This window comes from Epinephelus lanceolatus, chromosome 12 (genome assembly GCF_041903045.1).
Source record: "Epinephelus lanceolatus isolate andai-2023 chromosome 12, ASM4190304v1, whole genome shotgun sequence".
In the NCBI taxonomy this organism is placed as follows: Eukaryota; Metazoa; Chordata; class Actinopteri; order Perciformes; family Serranidae; genus Epinephelus; species Epinephelus lanceolatus.
In genome coordinates, this window is record NC_135745.1 from 23,019,019 (window position 1) to 23,040,573 (window position 21,555).

General features: G+C 42.1%; 1 protein-coding gene across 2 annotated transcripts; it reads right to left on the reverse strand.

The window, feature by feature from the left end:
* Nucleotides 1-46: 46 nt before the first annotated feature.
* On the reverse strand, nucleotides 47-17,206 carry LOC117271792 (WD repeat-containing protein 48). 2 transcript variants are annotated; one of them, XM_033650184.2, is made up of 18 exons: nucleotides 17,127-17,206; nucleotides 15,597-15,737; nucleotides 15,382-15,457; nucleotides 13,523-13,735; nucleotides 12,679-12,767; nucleotides 10,201-10,302; nucleotides 7,842-8,066; nucleotides 7,430-7,504; nucleotides 7,042-7,144; nucleotides 6,856-6,953; nucleotides 5,708-5,815; nucleotides 5,509-5,605; nucleotides 5,117-5,212; nucleotides 4,811-4,916; nucleotides 3,932-4,019; nucleotides 2,962-3,038; nucleotides 2,663-2,855; nucleotides 47-2,570 (listed from the first exon to the last, which is right to left on the reverse strand). In XM_033650184.2, exons 1-18 carry the CDS (start codon nucleotides 17,172-17,174, stop codon nucleotides 2,475-2,477), a joined length of 2,031 nt encoding a protein of 676 aa, XP_033506075.1. In that variant the 5' UTR covers nucleotides 17,175-17,206; the 3' UTR covers nucleotides 47-2,474. The 2 variants fall into 2 exon arrangements, with proteins under 2 accessions (XP_033506075.1, XP_033506074.1); XM_033650183.2 differs by having other exon boundaries at nucleotides 15,382-15,460.
* Nucleotides 17,207-21,555: the final 4,349 nt, after the last annotated feature.

The window sequence follows — 21,555 nt, forward strand, 5'->3', positions numbered from 1 at the left end:
CTGAACACATTTACAACTCAAGAAACATTTATAATCCCCATAAATCTGTCATTGTTAAACCATTCCAATTTATTTCTTTGAATGCCTAAAATATACATATTTCACAAATTATTACAACAAGGGATATTGCAGTGTTATGGCCTAATTATGGTACCCATCCTGTTTTTTTGGCCCGTTAGAGCTCACTCGCTGCGTCCCCACTATGGCGTTACACACACTCTTCATGGCAAAACTTAACTGCGGAAAATTTACAATGACCTGTTGTTCTGCTCGGTGACACACCAAGAGAGAAATTACCGTTAATATTTTACTTTGGTGAATTCCCCACAGTGGTTGATTATTCATATATTCTCTCGGATGAGATTCCCCTTCAAGTTATATTCATTGAACTCCTATTAAATCTAAATGAAATATACATTAGGAACAGCCCTCACTGTCATCAAAGTCACAGCTCATGACCCAAGCACAGAGCGAGTAAGCATGAGTTATTATCAAAGATATATACCTTATATATAATTTTCCCCATTGCTAAGATGACTTGGACGACTACTAACATTCTTAAAGAGTAAAACTGCAATTTCTGGGTTGTCGTGAATAACAACAAATGTGATTTTTAACATCCAAGTCAGATTAACCGTCATGACCATGAATGTGCTCTAGGGATTTGGAAAAATAACTTGGTTTTTAAGTAAACTGTACAACAACAAAATAAAATCGAAAGAAAACAAAAGTCACTTAAATCAAAAATGTTGTACATATATTTACAAAAAAAAAACAAAAAAAGAACATTCAGTCCATTGAGAACAGCACAGCTAAAAATAAATGACAAAGACAAGTGTTTCTGTCAATGAGGTTCAAGCTCTGCAATAATTAGATGTCTAAGCCAGGATTAAAGGAACAGTTCACCCCAAAATCAACAACACGTCTTTTTCATCTTACAGTGCTGTTTATCAGTCTAGATTGTTCTGGTGTGAGTTGCAGAGTGTTGGAGATATCAGCTGTACAGATGTCTGCCTTCTCTCCAATATAATGGAGCTAGATGGCACTCAGCTTGTGGTGCTCAAAATGCCAAAAAATACATTTAAAAAACTCAACATCAATGTCTCTTTCCAGAAATCATGACCTGGTTACTCAAGATAATCCACAGACCTTGTTGTGAGCAGTTTCATGTAGGACTATTTTCTTTCTACAAAACTGCACCCACCAACCAAATCACTGCGCAGAAGGAGGCATGTTAACATTAATGGCATCCTCCTCTGCTGAGCTAAAACGTTAGCTAGCAGTAGATGTACACTTCCTTCTACGTGGTGATACAGTTGGCGTGTACGTGTATATCGTACGAAATCAGCTGGTTAAACACAGCAGCTATCAGTGTAAATAGGTTCATTTTGTCTACTCAAATTAGATTCAGTGTAGAAAGTTTCTTTTTTTCAGACAATGAGTTTTTAGTTTACCTTGACATGTTTCGACTGTCACTTCAGTGTTCTTCAGAAGCGTCAACTGACGTGCGTCCTGATGTGTCTTTATCAGCTGGTAGTATCCAGGAGGCGCAATCCGATTTGCCAGGCTGGTCACGCCTCCGGTAAGGTGGGTCGTTCCTTCGCTATCCAAGAATCTGCAGATTCGCTGCCGGTTTGCTCACAACAACAACAAGGTCTGTGGATTATCTTGAGTGAATGAACATGATTTCTGAAAAGAGAAATTGCTATTGAGGGTTTTTTTGGGGGCGCTTTGAGCACCACAAGCCGAGCGCCATGTAGTTCCATTATATTTGAGAGAAGGCAGACATCTCTACCGCCAATATCGCCAACAACAATGCAAGCAAGTCACATCAAAACAATCCAGACTGAAACAGGGCAAGAGGTAAGAGGAAAAATCTGTATTAATGATTTTGGGGTGAACTGTCCCTTTAAGTTCAAGTTAAGACGACAGCAGAACAGAAGATTGCTTTTTCGAGGGACTGTGATGCTACCCAGAGACCAAGTGTACTCCTAAACTGGTGATAACTGCTGAGACGGGTGTGGAGTGTTTGTCGGACAGTTTCTGGAATGTACTAGAACAAACAAACAGTCTACTACATCCATGTGCATATACACACACACACACGCTTGGACACAAACATGTACTGTCGCTTCAAAATAAAACGGCAACCGGAAAGAAAGAACAAAGAGCAGTCAGAGTTTAAAAAAAGAAGAGAAATTGGTGAGTGCTGGAGAAAACAGAGTCCTTTCTTCAAACTGTAAAAAAAACAGAAAGAAACTATGGACCACTTATCTCCCGGGTGTCTCTTGGCTGCTCCGGTCTGTTCTGGTCAGTTCCCTATGATACACCATGAGCCTCGTCCTCACAACTTTTACTGGATTCTCATTGATACTGCCACTCTTGACCACACAATGGGGTTTAGGGTACTACATGTCAGAGGTGGGTGGTGATTGGCAAATGACGAAGAGTTCTTGTTTTAAAAATTAGGATTTTCACGTGGACTTCTGCCTATAGTGAAGCGTCAAGTCCCCTCCGCTCTTCCAGATAAAATGTTTAACTGTTCGCAGGTCCATGTTGGGATCTAGAACCTGGTGGAAAGATAAAAAAAATCCAAAGTTAATACAGCGACTGAGGATGTGCCCATGTGATGAAGATGTAGCAGCAAAGACGTGGCGCCCACCTGGTCTTGACACATTAGTTCGATCTTCTCCTCGGCTAGCATGGCCATGTCCTCCTCCTTCTCCTGCTCCCCCGGCTTATCGTTGGCTGAGGAGCTGGTGGTCTGCGACTCGTTGTCCAGGTTGATGATCTTCTCGTAAACGTGCTCCATCACCTTCCTCACCTGGAGCATGTCGCTGGCCGAGAGGCGGTCCCTGCAGGACACACAGCAGGTAAAATCATCGAATGCAGCGTCCATGCTCGTGTAGATGGATCATATAATCAAAGGACACACAATCGCAGACGAGACGACAGACTTACTTCTTTAGAGTTTTTGCACCAGAGGAAGAGTGGGGCTGGAGGTAGAATGGGATTTTGTTGAACTTGGGCATATTTTTCTGGAGTAGAGGAGGAAACAGAGTACAAATCAGAAACACAGTACAAATTCTCCTCAGAAAAACAAAAGTGACGTAGCTGTTCGACTCTAAATTCAGATTTTCGTCAGGAAAAACACGAGCATAACTGACATGACGTGCGGCTGACTTTGATTTAGCTGCTCCAGTTTCAGGGTACTGATGTAGTCTGGCTCACAGTATGTAGACTGTGGGTATAAGCCTGTCACTGGCCACCTATTTCAAATGCAGGAAGCCTGTTCCTGTTATTAAAATCCCCGTCACTACATGAAACTAGTCCCACATAGCCAAACTTATCTCCACACTTTGTTTTAGCTGCGTGTGTGAAACAACACTAACAACCTCTGAACTAGCAACCTGCATGTTAAAATATATTTTAATGTTTTCTTTTTGCAGGGATTTAGCCAACTGAATGCCAGCACTCACCTCTCAACCAACCAAGTTTTCCCGACACTATTTTGCAAAGGCACCATCTCTGAATCCTAGGCTTAGCACTGCCCAAAACAACAGTAACACAATAAATTGATTTTCTCAAGTGTCTGCTGTAAGAAAGATCTATATAAGGAACATCGCTTCCCCACATTTAAAAAAACATCTTACTTCCTGTGTACATGTTTAATAGCGGATAAGAGTAGAGAATCCTTGTGAGCATTTAGTGTTGCTTAGTAACAACAGCAGTCATGATTTCCTGTGTTAGGGTAAAAGTAAGTGAGAGTGGGTCTGATACCACCAGCGTCACACTGTGTTTCTCTCTGAATAAAAGATTCAGACACGGACACACTAATATGTATACAGTGCACACACACACTGAATACTATTTCATCTGTAATCATTTAGACTTTGTCTTCATGTCAAATAAAGATGGAAACTGTACTCACATCTACAGTTATATCAATAACCCACTGAGGAACAGTCTCATTCAGCAGCATCGATTCAGTCTCTCCTCCTGAATCTCTACATAGCAACCTGCAACACACAACACAGCACATCAGAGACAACGCAGAGGAGGAATGAATACATTAACTGTCAACATTTCTATGTCAGACAAATGTCACGGCACACTGTCCCTATTGGCTGTCAGGCTCAGTGGGTTGGGCCTGTGTTAGTTTGAAAAGGGGGCGTGCCAAAAATAATTAGGAGACAATTCAGAGCAGGTGTGGGACCACAGCTGATCAGTGCTGCGAGGAAGACATGGTGGAGTTCACTCGTTTTCCTCATCAAGTTTTGTTTCAAGCTATGTCCACATGTTTAATGTCTACAAATGACCGGCCTTTGAAGTAACAACCCTGAGCAGTGTTGGATCACAGAGAGCAAGCTGACCGAATGAAGGCCGTCAGATCGGAGCCGGGACATCAGAGCAACAGGTAGGGCTTCATCCCTTACCTTTGAGCCCAGCAGCTGAATGCTCACTCTGTGGTGACATATGTCTGGGCAGTCAATCCTGGAATCTCTAGATGAGGGTTAATTCTGAGTAGCAGTATCAAGTGCCGAGGATTGTGTTTGCCATGACGGCAACTATAAAGTGATGACACACGATGGCATTTACAGAGCACACTGCAGCTTTGATGTAAAGTCTTGTTTCCACCAAGCAGTTCAGTTCGGTACACATTTGAAGGGTTCTGTTTGCATATCCATTGTGAACATTTGTGGACAGTTCCAATACAACCCCCTCCAATACAGACTTTGACACTGTACCGTGACGGTTCAGTACAAATGCGCGACAGCCCAAATGGATAGGGATGTTAGTGACACGTTACCTAAATAGAGTTCTGCCTCCTGCCTCTCCAAAGATGACTGGCGTGTGTGGTGGCACTTGGAAATATCCATTTCCTTTCTGGACCCTGTTCTCCTGCTCGCCGTTCACTGTGGACACAAGAACACAATCGTACTGTGAGATGAACCGACTGAGGCTTTGGACATCCTGCGCTCACTGACAGCGGCAAGAAAATGATGCTGAGTGTGCAGACAAGTGGACACTGAGTTCACTGAAATTTCCGGAGCATCACTGCAGAGGTTTGGCTGATTTGGCTTCATAATGATTTAGCAGTAAACCACCTCCTTACCATGGTTCACCTCGTTCTCCTCCTCATCCATGGGGTTGATGCGAGTTCTGGGCCAGAACTCCAGCAGAGCCTGGAGCAGCAGTCCACCCAGGTTCACTGCAGAGAGTAAAATAAAATTAGCTGGGGCGTCAGTGGATTAGTGGATAGAGTAGACGCTCCATGTACAAGACTGTTGCCGCAGAGCGGCCCGGGTTCGACTCCAGTCTGTGGCCCGTTGCTGCATGTGTCTCTCTCTCTCTCTCTCTCTCCCCGTTTCACACTTCACTATCCTATCAATTAAGGCAAAAATGCCCTAAAAATATCTTTAAAATACATAAATAAATAAAGTTAGCTTCAGTTTTTCATAGTGTTAAGTATTTGTATAGAAAATGTGACAAGGTCAGATGTCTTACACTTTGGGTCGGATCCATCAGAGCTTGAAAACCCAGCGTCCTTTGCAGACACCCAGGCAGCGAAGCAGTCGCTCTCATCCAATGTGATGGTGAGCATCTGTTGAGAGAGAGAAGCAGGAAGCACGAATATGAGAAAACTGTCCAGGCTCGGGAAGGTCAGACAGAAGTATGGCCCTGTATTACCAGGTGTGTGACTCACCCCAGTTTTCAGATCAACAGAGAACCAGTTTGGCACGTAGACCATCTTGAATCGCTTTTTAATCTCTTCATCGAACTCCACTTTCCCCAAGTCTTCACCCTTACAAGCCTGAAGGTAAAAATATACATGAAGTCAGTTCTAACCACGTATATCACCAGGAAGGAGCTCACACCAGGCTCATCAGGCGAGGTCCTCTTTAATCTGGAGACATTAATTTCATAGGTAGTAGTTTATTAGGGCAGATGAGCACCAAGTAACCACGACTCTCCTCTTCGAAGTGGCAGGTCTCCAAATACTAAGTGCATCTGTACTGTAGTGCATGTTAATTTGAGCTGTGCAATTCTAAGCTCTGTATGCACCAGTGCATGCATCACGGTACAGCTACCAACTCTTACGCGTTGACCTTGAGCCTTACTCAATTGACACTTTTGACATGTTCTCATTTATTTATTTATTAATATGAATAAATAATAATATAAAATACAAAGTCACCAAAGAAGTCCTAATATGATTTTTTTTAAGTTTCCATATTAGATTTTCTGAGAAGCTGCTCAAAATGTTCCTATGATTAAAATTTTAAGAAGTTTCACTTTACAGTGCTGTAATTTCAGAAGGATCAGGCTGAAGTGCAGATATACAGAGACAAATACACCAAATGGGAGCCTTGATTCGGGCGGTGGTGTGATTTGTCATAATTTGAACAACTAGTTTAACTATGGCTTGGCTGAAAAAAACAGTGGATGAACTAAGGGCTGGGTTAAAATACTGGGTTTTAATATACACTTTTCCCACAGATGTGTGAAGCTTTAACCCTGTTAATCTCACTGGTAGTAAACAGGCCGTGGTGCTAAGTTATTAACAACCATAGTCTGGAGAAGCTCTGATGTTATTAATCCTGTTCTGACTGTATTCTTTTTAAAAAATAATTCCTTGTAAAATTTACAGTATTAGTTCTCTGAGAATCCCTTTCACATACTAGCAAAAATTGGTATTATTTCTAAAATATACCCAATCGATATCAAATCAAATTTGAAACTGAATCGAATCAGTACCTTGTAAATCAAAATCGAACCAATTCAGGAAGTTAGCCTGAGATGCAATCACAATCCAACACAACACACATATAATAACGTCAGTGTGGAGTTTACCTTCAGGACATCCCAGAAAGCCACATTGTTGTTGGTATCTTTGGTGAGTATGTGTCTCTTGTCATTCAGAATGTGGCACTGTATGATACTGGCACCTCCTGCAAACAACACATAGTGTTACGTTACAGAATGTCTGGGAGGAAGATACAGAAAATTACTGTAGTTTAGATGAATAAACATATTTACCCTTGATGACTTGTTCTGGCTGAGTACACAGTGGTGTCAGAGGGGTAGTGCAGTCATTGTCATACTCCCCTGATGATCGGAAGTTGTGCATTCCCTTTAGAGACTACAAATGCATACAGAAAATAATAATCATTACAGATTGTCCTGGATTTTAATAATCGCTTCCTACTTCTCCCTCGCAGTAATAGCTGTGATTAATGTAATGCAATTATCTTTTGTGTATCACCCACATCGTCACAAAGCTGGTTTAAATTCTTACACAAATTACAGGAGGATTACTGCTGAATAGCATTAGGCGTGGCCACATGCACAAGTCCGTCTATGCTGTATCCCACCGTCGTTATGCTGACAGCCGACCAGCGATCTCAGAGGTGTCACGCATGCTTACCCATTTATTAACGGATGACTTGGTGGTGGAGACCCAGATTGCTGGAGGTGGGTCAGCAGATCTGTCCAGTTCCATCTGAGCAAAAGAGAAAGACAGCGAAAGGTTGAGTGACTCCAAATGGTTAGCTACGAACATAGGACTGACTGGGGAGAACACAGCGTCATTAAAGATGGGAATTGAAAACATTTTATTGATATTACGTGAGCGTGCAGAACACTGGTAAAATCAAAGAACCAGTAAGCACAAAGTACTACACCCTGTGTTTCATCTACACTGCAAGCAGACGCCAGGTGAAAGCAAAAGTGAACGTTCAGACAAGACCTGTACTGCTTCTTCTTAAACTTGTACATCGCAGAATTACATCACTGCTGCACAAAAATGTTTTAAAGGTTAAAGTGTGTTGGCTTCTTACTTTGAGCACCGGAGCCTTCTCCTCACAGATGAGCACACGGATGTCTGGGTTACGCAGGTCAGTGCAGTAGATCTTTTTGTCTCTGCCTCCGGAGTAGACGTGTGTAAAGGCCTCGTTGACCTGCAGGGCCCAGACGCCTTCATCGTGCACCCGGTAGGTGGCGATGCACCTCTGCTGGCCGAGTGACCAGAGGCGGATGGTCCCGTCCGAACTGCCCGACAGGCACTGTGGAGAAGGACAACAGCTTTAGATTGTAAAACAGATTGTGTAACAGCTGCCACCACTGTGTGGTTGGCCCATGTGATGATATTTACAGAAATGTGTCCAGCCGTAGAGATTTGACATCACTGTGTCTACTGTGGGAGCTCATCAGGGGTCCGTTTCAGAAAGGAGGTTCAACAAACTCTGAGCCTAACCCTGAACTCTGAGTTGAGTAACTCTGAGATGGGAAACTCTGGGTTACGGGTTTCAGAACAGATGATTTCAATCGGTTGAATCAACACAGAGTTTGTTCACTGTGAGTTAAGTGCGTGCACCACGACTTTAAAAAGCCGTCATCAATGGAGCCCCGATACCACGATTCACCATGGCAACAAGCTACAAGAAAAGGTCTGCATTTTTTTTTACTCCTCTGGAGTTGGATATTTTAATGCGCTCATACAGCGAATTTGAAGCTGTTTTCAGGAAGAAGAGTAACACGGCTGCAGCAGCGAAGGAACGGGAGTCGGCGTGGAAGAAAATTACTGCTCGAGTCAATGCGAAAGTTTAAATTTATTTTATACACTTATGCAATCACAATAATATTAGGCTACAGATGCAAACAGGTGGAATGGTGTTTAAGCTAAAATTCAGTTCACTTAGATGCAATCCCACCTAATTATTTTTCAAGTGAAAATGGTCTAAAAACAAGTTACTTTTAGGTGTGATTTGTTTTGACTAGAAATGAGACATTTTTACTAGAAATAAGACACATATTTCTGGTATGATTTTGAGTTTTTGCAGTGTGATGCAGTCTGACATTTTGAGACAGTCAATCTACCTGCACATTAATGCTGTGAATGGACTTCATATTCTATACTTTTCTCACGGCTCTGCAGACAGTGGCCTTACTGATATATTCTGCATCTCTGATATTATACGGAAAACTCCCGTTTGTTTTTTTGCAAAGAGCAACACAAAGAATCTGGGTAGATGAAAGTGCACATCCATGGTTGGTGACGTTGTTTATGTCACGACGGATGAGGTTATGGATTTAACTGTGATGTGAAACTGCACCGTTCAAAAAGAAAATGTTCTGGAAATGATAATACGTCAATTCTGAGCCTGTGAATAATCTCCCGACGAATGCGTAACTGCCTCTTCGTCCACAGGGTCCTCCAAGAACGGATATGCCATGGTCGAAAAAAGTAGATTTAGAACTAGAACACGCTTTAGGATCCAACTTTACCTTGAGGACAGATGATCAAACTCGCTGAAACCCGCGCAACACTAAATGAATGAATGAATCACACTGCGTGTGTGGCATAAGAGGGAGGAGACAGCTAGAAACTCGAGGTTCATTGAAGAAAACCTGCTCCCGACCAGGTTAGGTTCACAGAGTCAGTTGCCATAGTAACTGACACCGAGCTTCAGTTATCTCTCTTTCTGAAACGGGCTGGAGTTACTCCGCTTTCACTGGTTTAAGTTACTTCCCTTTCTGAAACGGAAAACCCAGAGTTGCCCTCATTTCAGGGTTAACAGACTCAGAGTTTTCACTAAACCTGCTTTGTGAAATGGACCCCGGATGTTGGGAATCCAGCTGCCTTGTAAAGTAACATGATTTCGACAGACATGGAGGAGGAAAGTTAAGCTGTAAACAGAGAAACTGTAACACTTGGAGTTGTTGTTCTCAGTAATGTCACACAGTCAAGCGTCTCGTGCGAGGCAGTTGTTTTTTTTGTTTCTATGAAAGTTGTAAATACAAGAAGAAAATAATCAAATGTGATAAAGTACGGTTATTTTAAACCGTGTCTGAACTGAATTCATAAAACAATTTCTGCACTGTGATATAAAATAACATGTGCTGTAAAGGTTTTGGCCGTATCGCCAGCCAAATATTTTCATTGTTGATAAATCTGTTGACTAGTTTCTCGCTTATTCGAATAATTGTGTGGTCTATAAAATGTAGGACAAAGCACACAATGACATCCTTAAATGTCTTGTTTTGTCCACAACCCAAAGATATTCAATTTACTGTCACAGAGAAGTGAAGAAACCAGAAAAGATTCACATTTGAGAGGCTGGAATCAGAAAATCTTTACTTTTACTTAAAACGATAAATGGATTATCATATCCGTTTATTTTAGATATCCTCACTCACTTGAGTGCCGTCTCGATTCAGCAGCAGCGACTTGACGTTATCTGTGTGTCCTTTTAGCTTCATCAGTTTTGCACATGTTCGAGGGTCCCACACTCTCAGGACCTGAAGAAAGAAAGAAAAAAGGAGGGAAGTGAAGATCGGCATTTCTTCACTCTAGAACCAGATTACAGTGACTAAGCAACGGAAAACAACAGCTCATTTAAAGGTATACTTTGCAGGATTTTCCAAAAAACACAGTGTATTGACTCATAGAGAGTAATACCTCTCAATCATCACTTATGACCAACAGGAGGTGTCTGGCAGTGTATTTATCTGCAGAGACTCTGCTCCCTGCCTGTATTTCCTTATTATATTGTTGTGTTCAGGACGTGAGGTCATGTCTTTATAAAAAGGTAGCTTCCATAACCAGCAAGTATCCAAAAGGACACAGCGCCAAAATAAAGCGAGAAGAAACACCAGGCGGACAAAGCTCATTCCAAAACAAGAGTGAATTTGGGGTTGGCATTTCCATTCGCTGGTGAGCACTGAAGAGGATAAAGAGCGACACGAGGGCTATGTTCACATTACAAGCAAATGTAGCCTTTGCTATATTGTGACACAGGTCTGATTTTTTTCAGAGCAGTGTGGACACAAAAATTCGACTTTTTTACAATCCAATCAGAGCCACTTTCACTTGTGGTCCTAAATCTGATACATATTAGTTCACTTGCCACCGCTGTAGCAACAGTAATATCCAAATTCATGTGTGTTTTCCTCTACATCCATGGTCTTTCCACGTCATACTTCACTGCACAGGTGCAGATCGCTCACCGTACATTGTCGGGGTGGTTAGTCGAAACTACAGACAGCTGCTGTAGCCATACTGCTGCAGTAGGCTGCCCTAGTCACCAGCCAATATAGCCCGACTCCTAGACGATATCTGACGGGGATTGCTTGCCTAAATTCCAGGACAGCGTTATCGTGAGGTGCCGACAGAGATATCTGAACATAGCCCTGGACATCCTAAAATTCTGGAGGAGCTGTTCATCCATGAAACCCTCCACATTGCAGCCCCACCACTCCTGACTCCTCTCCCAGCCGCACCTCTCACCCTCTCACCTCACACAAGTACAAGCAGTAGCTGCCTATAGTTAGTGGACCTATCTTATGACAGCTCATTATTCCAAAAACAAATGCCCATTGCTACAAAAATATGCCACAAACGTTCCCAAATAAAAACAGATGGCTAATTATCATGCAGAATGGCGTCATCAGACCTTCCTACTGGTGCTCATTCGTGTGATGAAGCTTGCACTGCCATGTCATTCACTTTTCCTCTGTCACAAATGTGACATTTCATTGTTGTTCCAGCATGTGTGTGATATTATTGGTTGCCTGTGAAGCATTTCAGGGCAGAGATTGGTTCACACTCATGTCAGATATGGGTGAGTTCAAACATCAGCGTGACAGGCGAGGAAGAAATAATCAGAACTGAGCATTAAGCCCTGTAATGTGAACAAAGTCGAAGTTGGCCTGTTAGCTGTTAGCTCAGTTAGCCTTCTACAGTATCAGCTTTTCCATTACATCAAATGTAACATTTGTACAATAGTAGCTTGCAGTGTACATTCATGCAGTGTAGGGAGGAGAGGCCAAGTGTCACTGTCCCTATTGGCTGTCCTGCATGGCTGTCAGGCTAGGTGGGCTGGGCTTACTGAGGTGTAGAGCTGTGTTAGTTTAAAAGGGGGCCTGCTGAAGTAAATAAGAGAGATGATTCACACCAGGTGTGGGACTGTGGTTGATGAGAGATGTTTCTGAATACTGCGAGGAAGACAGACACTGGAGTTTCCTCTCTTTTTCTCAATGAAGTTTTGTTTCAAGTTATCGTCCACGTGTTTAATGTCAACAACGAAACTGTCAAAGGAGTACAGATGCTAAGCAGTGTTGGTGCACAGAGAGCGAGCTGACGGAGTGACGGCTGTCGGATCAGTGCAGGGACAGCGAGGCTACAGGTAGGCCTACATCCCTTACCTTAAGGCAAGGCAAGGCAAGGCAATTTTATTTATATAGCACCATTCATACACAAGGCAATTCAATGTGCTTTACAAGAGAAGCAGCCTGAGCATGGCGGCCTAACGCTCACTCTGTGTTTACTATCAATAACTGACCATTTATGCAGAATATACTTTTAAGTATTAAGTAAATGTATGGTTTCAAATTAGCTGAACACCTCCTGCAACCCCAGTTTGTAAACTTAATAATGTCCACACAGGTGTGTGGTGTAGCCTGCAGGAAACATCTTACGCATGAACATTTCAACAGATAAGATGGGAGAATGACAAGTGCAGTACATTCCCACTCTGGTTTCAAGATAAAACTGTTTTAAAATTCCAGTTACAATGTTAACTGACTTGTTTTAATCAAGTTTCTCTGAACTAATAGGGTTAATATATGTGTGTATGTGTGTGTGTGTGTGTGTGTTGCACTGATGGAAACCCAAACCTTTTCTGTGGATCCAGATACAATGACTGTGCCCATCTGGTTCATAGCCAGACTGTAGATAGAGTCCTTGTTCCCACTGAGTGACGAAGCTGTTGGAGACAGATTGACGTGAGTCCACAGGTACAAATCATCTTCCACAGAAACATATCAGCCATTACAGAATAGTACAAATGCAAAATAATCAAACTACAGTGTGTATGGGCCAGAGATAGATACAGTCCGTGTCTAGTCATAGTTAGGGGGCGTGGTCAGCCTCTAAATGCTGAGAATGCCCGGTTTTAAACTCACACAAAAGACACTATTACATTTACTATAGATATGATTAATTAAACTTGCCATAATATCAGCACCCTGCAGTCATTAACGCTATGATGTCACAGGCTATTTTCAGACAGTATAACAGCGCTAAAGTTAGTCAACGACGTTAACCTGTGTATTGATGTGCTATAACGTCATCATTCAGGGATTTGCAACCTCAGATCCTTTCAATAAGTTTGTGAGACACTTAAAATAACAATCTGAGCAAGCAGCTGCAAACACTTAGCGGACGTAACTTGATGTGGACATGCCCCAAGTGCTTCCATTGCAGCCTGGCTGCTGCTTTCCCTCACTACCGGACCAATTTCAAAACATGTTATCCAGGTCGGAAAATAAAAACTTCCGGTTCACTTTGATTTTTAAGTTTAGTTGTCGTGCAGAAAACCATGCAGCAGCTCTTTATGGTAGCGATTGCATTGTTTTCCCCCTTGGCGTGGATGGAGGATGGGATGTTTTGTGGGTGTTCCTACAACTACCGACTGTATCTGTGAGCACACAGTGTCACACAGACACAAACAATACTCACTGGTGACAGTGTTGTTGGAAGCAGTGAGCGCTGTTAGTGTGTTCACATCCCAAAGAAAGATCTGCCGGTCAAGGCCTGCTGATGCCACCAGCTCCTTGTCCTTAGCGTAGGCCAGAGCTTTCACATAGTCCTTGTGTGTTCGTAACGTCGACATACAGAAGCCTTTATGCGCGTTCCACACTTTGACTGTGGTGTCTGATGAGGCAGATATCACTGAAAATGGAAGACAGTAAAAGTACATCAGAACAGTGGAATAAGAAAGCAGTATAAGAAGCTACGCTGAACAAAAATATAAACGCAACACTTTTGATTTGCTCCCATTTTTCATGAGCTGAACTCAAAGATCTAAAACATTTTCTATATACACAAAACACCATTTCTCACAAATATTGTTCACAAATCTGTCTAAAATCTGTGTTAGTGAGCACTTCTCCTTTGCCGAGACAACCCATCCCACCTCACAGGTGTGGCATATCAAGATGCTGATTAGACAGCATGATTATTGCACAGCTGTGCCTGGGTCTGGGGGGGTCAGAAAACCAGTCAGTATCTGGTGTGACCACCATTTGCCTCACGCAGTGCAACACATCTCCTTCACATAGAGTTGATCAGGTTGTTGATTGTGGCCTGTGGAATGTTAGTCCACTCCTCTTCAATGGCTGTGCGAAGTTGCTGGATATTGGCAGGAACCGGAACATGCTGTCGTATACGCCGATCCAGAGCATCAGAAAACATGCTCAATGGGTGACATGTCCGGTGAGTATGCTGGCCATGCAAGAACAGGGATGTTTTCAGCTTCCAGGAATTGTGTACAGATCCTTGCAACATGGGGCCGTGCATTATCATGCTGCAACATCTCGTCAAGGTATCTCTGCATTCAAAATGCCATCAATAAAATGCACCTGTGTTCGTTGTCCATAACATACGCCTGCCCATACCATAACCCCACCGCCACCATGGGCCACTCGATCCACAACGTTGACATCAGCAAACCGCTCACCCACACGACGCCACACACGCTGTCTGCCATCTGCCCTGAACAGTGAAAACCGGAATTCATCCGTGAAGAGAACACCTCTCCAACGTGCCAGACGCCATCGAATGTGAGCATTTGCCCACTCAAGTCGGTTACGACGACGAACTGCAGTCAGGTCGAGACCCCGATGAGGACGACGAGCATGCAGATGAGCTTCCCTGAGACGGTTTCTGACAGTTTGTGCAGAAATTCTTTGGTTATGCAAACCGATTGTTGCAGCAGCTGCCCGGGTGGCTGGTCTCAGACAATCTTGGAGGTGAACATGCTAGATGTGGAGGTCCTGGGCTGGTGTGGTTACGTGTGGTCTGCGGTTGTGAGGCCGGTTGGATGTACTGCCAAATTGTCTGAAACGCCTTTGGAGACAGCTTATGGTAGAGAAATGAATATTCAATTCACGGGCAACAGCTCTGGTGGACATTCCTGCAGTCAGCATGCCTATTGCACGCTCCCTCAAAACTTGCGACATCTGTGGCACTGTGCTGTGTGATAAAACTGAACATTTCAGAGTGGCCTTTTATTGTGGCCAGCCAAAGGCACAGCTGTGCAATAATCATGCTGTCTAATCAGCATCTTGATATGCCACACCTGTGAGGTGGGATGGATTATCTCGGCAAAGGAGAAGTGCTCACTAACACAGATTTTAGACAGATTGGTGAACAATATTTGTGAGAAATGGTGTTTTGTGTATATAGAAAATGTTTAAGATCTTTGAGTTTAGCTCATGAAAAATGGGAGCAAAAACAAAAGTGTTGCGTTTATATTTTTGTTCAGTGTAAAAAGCGCCTAAACCCTAAATAAAATAGCTGTTAGTTATCACACTCACATGTTTTTCCATTGCAACAGAGCACTATGTCATTAACCCAGTCTGTATGATGCTCCATGGAGGCAATGTACGGGTCCTGCTGCAATCAAAGAACAGAGAAATTAAGACACTTACATTACCAGGAATCAAACAAAATGATGCATGTGACAACACAGCTGCCAGACCATACTGTGAGTGTAATATCTGATTTAGCTAGAGGGTCTGGGGTGCCTTACTTTATGCTGGTAGACACTCCATATCCGGATGATAGAGTCCCGTCCAGCAGTGAAGAGCCGGTTCAGTGCAGGGTCTAGTTGGAGTGCGTTCACCCCATTTCGGTTGTACTTCTCCACCTCATCTCTAATGACGTAGGACACCTGAAACATAAAAAGGAGCGTGAACACCGAGGTCAGACTCTGACCGCTTCTGTTTTTATGGACCCACAACACACCCACTTCCTCGTGCACACTGCGAGGCTTCAATGCGTGAAGGCAGTTAGTTATTTATGAGAAGGGAGAGGGTGGTGCAAAAAGGTGGGAGGGATGCCGAGTAATTCTTTAAGCTGGGGAGGGACTTCTGTTTTTTATTTTGGCTTAGGGAGGGGGCATACAAAATTAAATGGTTGCATTTGGGGGTTTTTTTTAGGCTATTTTTTTTAGAAACATGCTTGAGGGGTTGGAAGTCATATTATTCTCAAAAGCATTGCCAAAATACACCATTTCTCACAGCCACAAACTGTAAAAACAAAAATTCTCATTAGATTTTCACATTTCTGACGGTCCTTGGACACATCTTGTGCAACGAACAATTCTGTCACAATCAATCATAACCAAATTTGATCTTAAAATAGTGATATTTCATCAAAATCACTTTATTAAACATCTCATTTTAAAGGTTGGCTCCAAATAAAATGCTTAAACGAACAAATCAGAATGCACATCAGGAGTGGAAAAACAAGACTTTCTTCAACTCCACCATTTTGACTTCTACTTTTGACTTTCAAAAATCTACGGGCAGGCTTACAAAATCCAGTAACTAATTTATATATAAAGTAGGGTCACGCATTTACGACCAGTCACTCAGAGAAACTCAAGGAAAAATATTTGTAGCTTCAGGGACGGTCAGAATAAAAAATAAGTCACACCCCAACCACCTCTGTAAAGTAAAGAGCAGTCCCTAAGTTTCATGCTCTTGCATTCAAGGACATGCAGTTAACTAAGGAAACACGCCAAATGGCACATATATTGGTAGGTAATACGCCATAGATTAACCCTGACATGGTGTAATTCAGTATTTATAGTGCTTTGATTTTGAAGCATTGTAATGGGGCAGGGTGCACGAGAAAATCACCGGGGCACGTACGTTTTCCCAGCAATTAGACCGAGCCCAGATACAGAGTAGCTTAGCTACCGTCAACGCTGTAACAGCATTAAAAATGCCGCTAAGACAACACATAAATGATTTGTGCTAATTGACGAGCTCTGTTATTATGTTATGCCGTATTTTACACCCCGCTTATATGACAATTATTAATAAAAGCATGTAATCATTTAGACGCCAGCGTTAGCAAAAGAAGCTAACAACTACCGTAAGCTAAGCTAAGCTAGCTAGGTTAGCCGGCTTGAGTCATGACTCATAACAGCAACGCTGCCTCCTGCAGACGGTTTTTACCGTCCGTCAAGTATCCGTGAAGCACTTTGTAAAGACGAAGACCATAATGTCGCCGTTGCCACACACTTGGCAATAATGCAACTATTATAATTTACCTGTACTTTTCTCCGCCCAGCAGCATTTTGCCTGTGATGCGTGGCCATCTTGCATGTTGACAGTCAATTCATGTGATGCTACATCCGGAAAAAAAAAAGAAAACATATGCAGCTGAGCTTTATGGGTAATGTAGTTTTCACACTGTCCTTTGGTTTCACTGTAGAAAGGGCCCAGAGAGATGTTTGTTAGAGGGCATTCAAATGACACAGCAGTAGGCAAAGTAGGAATCTGCCTGGGGCCCCCAAATAAAGGGGCCCTTAAAGGGGAACACCACCGAAATAAAGAATTCCAACATGTTATGTCCACCATCAACAAAAGTTTAATTAATATCTGTGAACATGAGCTGCTCTGTCAAAGCCAGAAACCAGAGAAGTAAGTCTCAAACTTGTGATATCATAGGGTGGAAAAACTGCAGTTGCTCCATCAGCAACATTGCTTCAATAATTAAAACAGCCCAATGTTAATATATAGTAGACTAAAATTTAAATCCCTGAAATTCAACAAAAATTTAAGAGTTTGAGTCAACATCTAAACCAATCAGCTCTTTGATCAGGTGAGAGCCAGGCGTTTCCCATCATGTCTTGGGTCTTGCAATTGGTGGAGAGCAACTGCAGTGCCTGGCTCTAAAAATTGCGGCTGCCTTACTCTCATTAGATTGAAAATGTCCACTTTTGTAAGACATTAGAGCAAGTCAGCATGAAATCTAACCGGCATGTGTTGTGCGGCGATCACCAGTGATCGAATCTGCGCAGGCCTGGCTCACCTTGAACAAGCCTTATGAGTGGGAGCCTGATTTTGTTGACCCACAGAATGTTTTTCTTTTTCACACCCAAATGAGCTTTATCCTATCACGTTTGGTCAGTGGACTTTCACGTCTATATGTTATGCACAAGGTATCTTGGATGTGTCGGCTGTTGACGATCTGGGGGGTTTGTCAATTTACATCTCCTACGTGCATTGTGTCTTATCAAAATACACTTCCGTTTTCACAGGAAATGTAAACTTTTGGCCTGTTCAACGCAGACAGTCTTTTTTAAAAAAAAAAAAAAAAATTAAACTTGCAGTGTTGGTAAAACACTGCGTATTTATGTTTATTTCATTGTGCAACAAACACACATGGTTAGGTTTAGAAGAAAAAAACATCATGGTTTGGCTCTACATTCATACAGGAAGTGAACACTGGTCTCCTGGGTGAAAGTCCACTGCTGTTGGACCTGTCCACCACCCTTCCTACCTGCTATATTGGGACTTTCCAGGTCCTTAGATTACATTGTTGTCCGGCGGCGTTTCAAAGTGATGACTTCCGGTGGTGTCATTAACTCACACTGACCAACGGTGTCTCATACTGCCATGAAAGGATGCCATTTTTTTCGTAGGTGTTTGACGCAAAAATCATTGACCAAGCAGCGGTATTTGATGAATTCATAAAGAGACCAAGTTGCTATGACATCACAAATTTCAGTTTTAGCACTCTATTTTTTGGGATTTGGGAGAGTTGTTTTTTACTAACATTTTTGGATTGTGTTAGACCATAGGAATAACCCCTTCTAATTTAAGAAAAAGTGTTTTGTATTCAGTTTAAATGTTTCTGTGTGTACTGTATTTGTTTTATATTTTGTGCTATAGTCCAGTGGGTAAAACCTTTGTCTCTCATTCTGGGAATCCTGGTTTAAATTCCCAAGAGACAAAAATCTTCAGTGTATATGAATCAAAAGTTTTTATTTTATTTCATTTTAATAGTTTTGTCTCAGTAATGCCATATTGGCTAAAAATCAACATATTTTTCAACTATTTTTATGGTATGTGAAAGTAGTAGCCTGCTGTTGAATCTCAGATTGTAACCTGATTTGAGCCATTTAATTTTTACATGTTTTATACAAGGGGCAATTGTAACATCTCAGATTGCACCAGTTAGAAACGAGATACAACCATGAAATGTATGTGCTCTGTGATAAGGTTACTTTATTTTTACACACATTTAACAAACAACACTGTGGTCTTATACTTGATATGAACTAATTATACTGTTTTAATTAAACTTGAATTGATTGTTCAATGGATATTAAATTGTTTGAACTATATCTATAGTCTTGGAAGTTTATTCTAGTCACTGGTATTTATATGAAGGTATTGAATATGTTGTTACAGTCGCCCCTGCAGGTGAGGGCAGATGTAACATTTGGCTTCTAGTGTTCAAATCAATATTGTGACTAAATATTGCTTGTAAAAGCAGCTGATGATTGTCAACAAGTAGAGCACAGACACAAGTTAAGTTTAGTCCAAATAGCTCAAGAGGTTTTTGAGCAATAATATTAAAACCTCGGTCTCCTCTGCATTTTTAATTGTACAGTAAAACACCAATCTGTCGTCTCTCTGACAGGTTGGTCATGTAGCAGAGCACACAGCCTGCTGTATCTCCCAGACCAACCTATTCATGCAATGCCTATAGTTGGCCACTGGAGGGCGCAATAGGAGACCAACACTGTAGTAGGCCTGAGCTGTATGGTCATCCTGAACCACCACCCTTCAGCTGATTGGAAACACCATGACAATGCTGACAGCTTGTGTTGAACCACATCCTTTTCACAGTTCATTCAAGTGCAACAGATTTTAGATTCCAAATCAAGTTGACAGCAGCTGATTTTATTCATTAATTCCTCTCTGTTGTTGAAAAAATCAGTTGTTGTAGGCCTTGTTAAGCACATGGCTTGTCTCTGAACTGCAACTCAAATGTGGTGTAAATGCAACATTAAATCCTGTGATCAAAGTCAGAACAGGTTCACATACTTTCAGGAAACAATACATGTTGTCCATATGCTAAATAACTCGATGCCGACATTAGATTACCTAAAATGTTGACTAAAATAACAGTTAGGAAAATAAAAGCACCTTTGTTTATGTTGGATGAAGTCAGATAGCTTGGTAGATTACCAAGAAAACCAACACTGAATTCTGAGGACTACTTTAAGTGTTACTTTTAGGACTTGTAATGTATCTTTGCTATATTTCTATAAAGAAAATATGTTGCCAGGCAAAATACTGTAGAAACGTTGGGCCTTCCAACACATCACTAGCCCCAACATCACTCTGATTACATGTTCATGTAAAATGGGACAGTCAGGGGCATAAATACAGACAGTGCAGGCAGTGCAATTGCACTGGGGCCCCTGGGTGGATAGCCCATAGAGAGTGGGCCCTTGCAAGTGATTCAAATTGCCACCTTGGAAATCTCTATTTTCTCTAAGTCTCGATTTGTGTTAAGACAGTACATGCTTGATAGTGTGCACTGGGGCCCGTCATAACTTCCGTCATAACTTAAGCCACTGGGGACAGTCATGTTTTTTAAATTGTTAAATCAGTTTATCAGTTGAGTCATTTAATGTAACCCGTGGCTATTCATTAAAAAAGATCCAACTGGTCCAACTTTTCAGCCTGAATGACAGTTTTTGTCAATGGAGTCTGGTGGCTTTGATGTGAGTAAAGATGGGGAACTGAAGCTTCCCCATTGGAACAGGCTGTCTAACAATTTAGATGGCTAAAAACATCAAAATTGCTTAGCTTCCATGTCAGACTCCAGCCTCCAAACTGGGGGGCGTGCAGACTGCTACATGCTGTGTGTAATACACTTACTATGGATAAGTAGCTCATACAACCCAATTTCAAAAAATCTGAAAAATCCCCTCAAAACCTTTTTCCATAAAAAGTAAAGCATATTGGGAAGACATTTTGATTTTAAGTCAAACAGTTAATAAAATGCAACATCCTACAACCATTTTTGATGTTCTACCCTTAATGTTTTAGCTGCAGCACTCTTAAAAAAACAAACAAAAAAGTCAACATGCCACTTGGCTTACCCTGCAAGTTCTGGGACCAGTGATCTTTTGAGTCTTCCACCTGGCCATCCTAGCTATCTCAGACTGGAGTTGTTATACTGGGGGGAAAGTGGGACCGATTACTTAGGGGCCCAATGGGAGGGGGTCAGGGTTTCAAAACAGAAAAGAAAGTAAGGAAAGGAAAAGAAAGCAACTTTGTACAGAAGGGCCCAACAGAAGAAAGGAAGGGCGGGGGTCACTATGTTCAGGGCCCAGTGGGTATAGCCTATGCATTGGCCCCTGACTTTGGTGCTATTCCCCTGTCTCAGACCAATCATAATGGTTGTTTCATGTAAAGCACATCTGTAACAATGCAATGACATATCTGGTGACTGGCTGCTAACATTTAAAGAGCCCAGGATTTTAAACCATTTTACCTGGTGTCCCTCTTTACCTGACTTCACCCTACACCCATCAGTCTTTCTCGCACAGAATGCTGGGTAAACAAAGTTCAAGTTTCCTCTGATCTCCCTCACTTCTGTTTTGCTATGTGGTGATGCGGTGAAACTGTCATTTCTCTTCCTATATGTGACATGTAGGAGCGGTAATCCCCTGT

What these genes read in the sequence shown, in the direction of transcription:
- LOC117271792 (XM_033650183.2), bottom strand. Translation starts at nt 17,174, where the DNA reads ATGGCCACGCATCACAGGCAAAATGCTGCTGGGCGGAGAAAAGTACAG. An exon ending in AGAAGGCTCCGGTGCTCAAA is followed by an intron (nt 7,505 to 7,841) that starts GTAAGAAGCCAA and finishes TCTTTTGCTCAG; the next exon opens with ATGGAACTGGACAGATCTGC. An exon ending in CTTTCTGGGATGTCCTGAAG is followed by an intron (nt 5,816 to 6,855) that starts GTAAACTCCACA and finishes TTTTACCTTCAG; the next exon opens with GCTTGTAAGGGTGAAGACTT.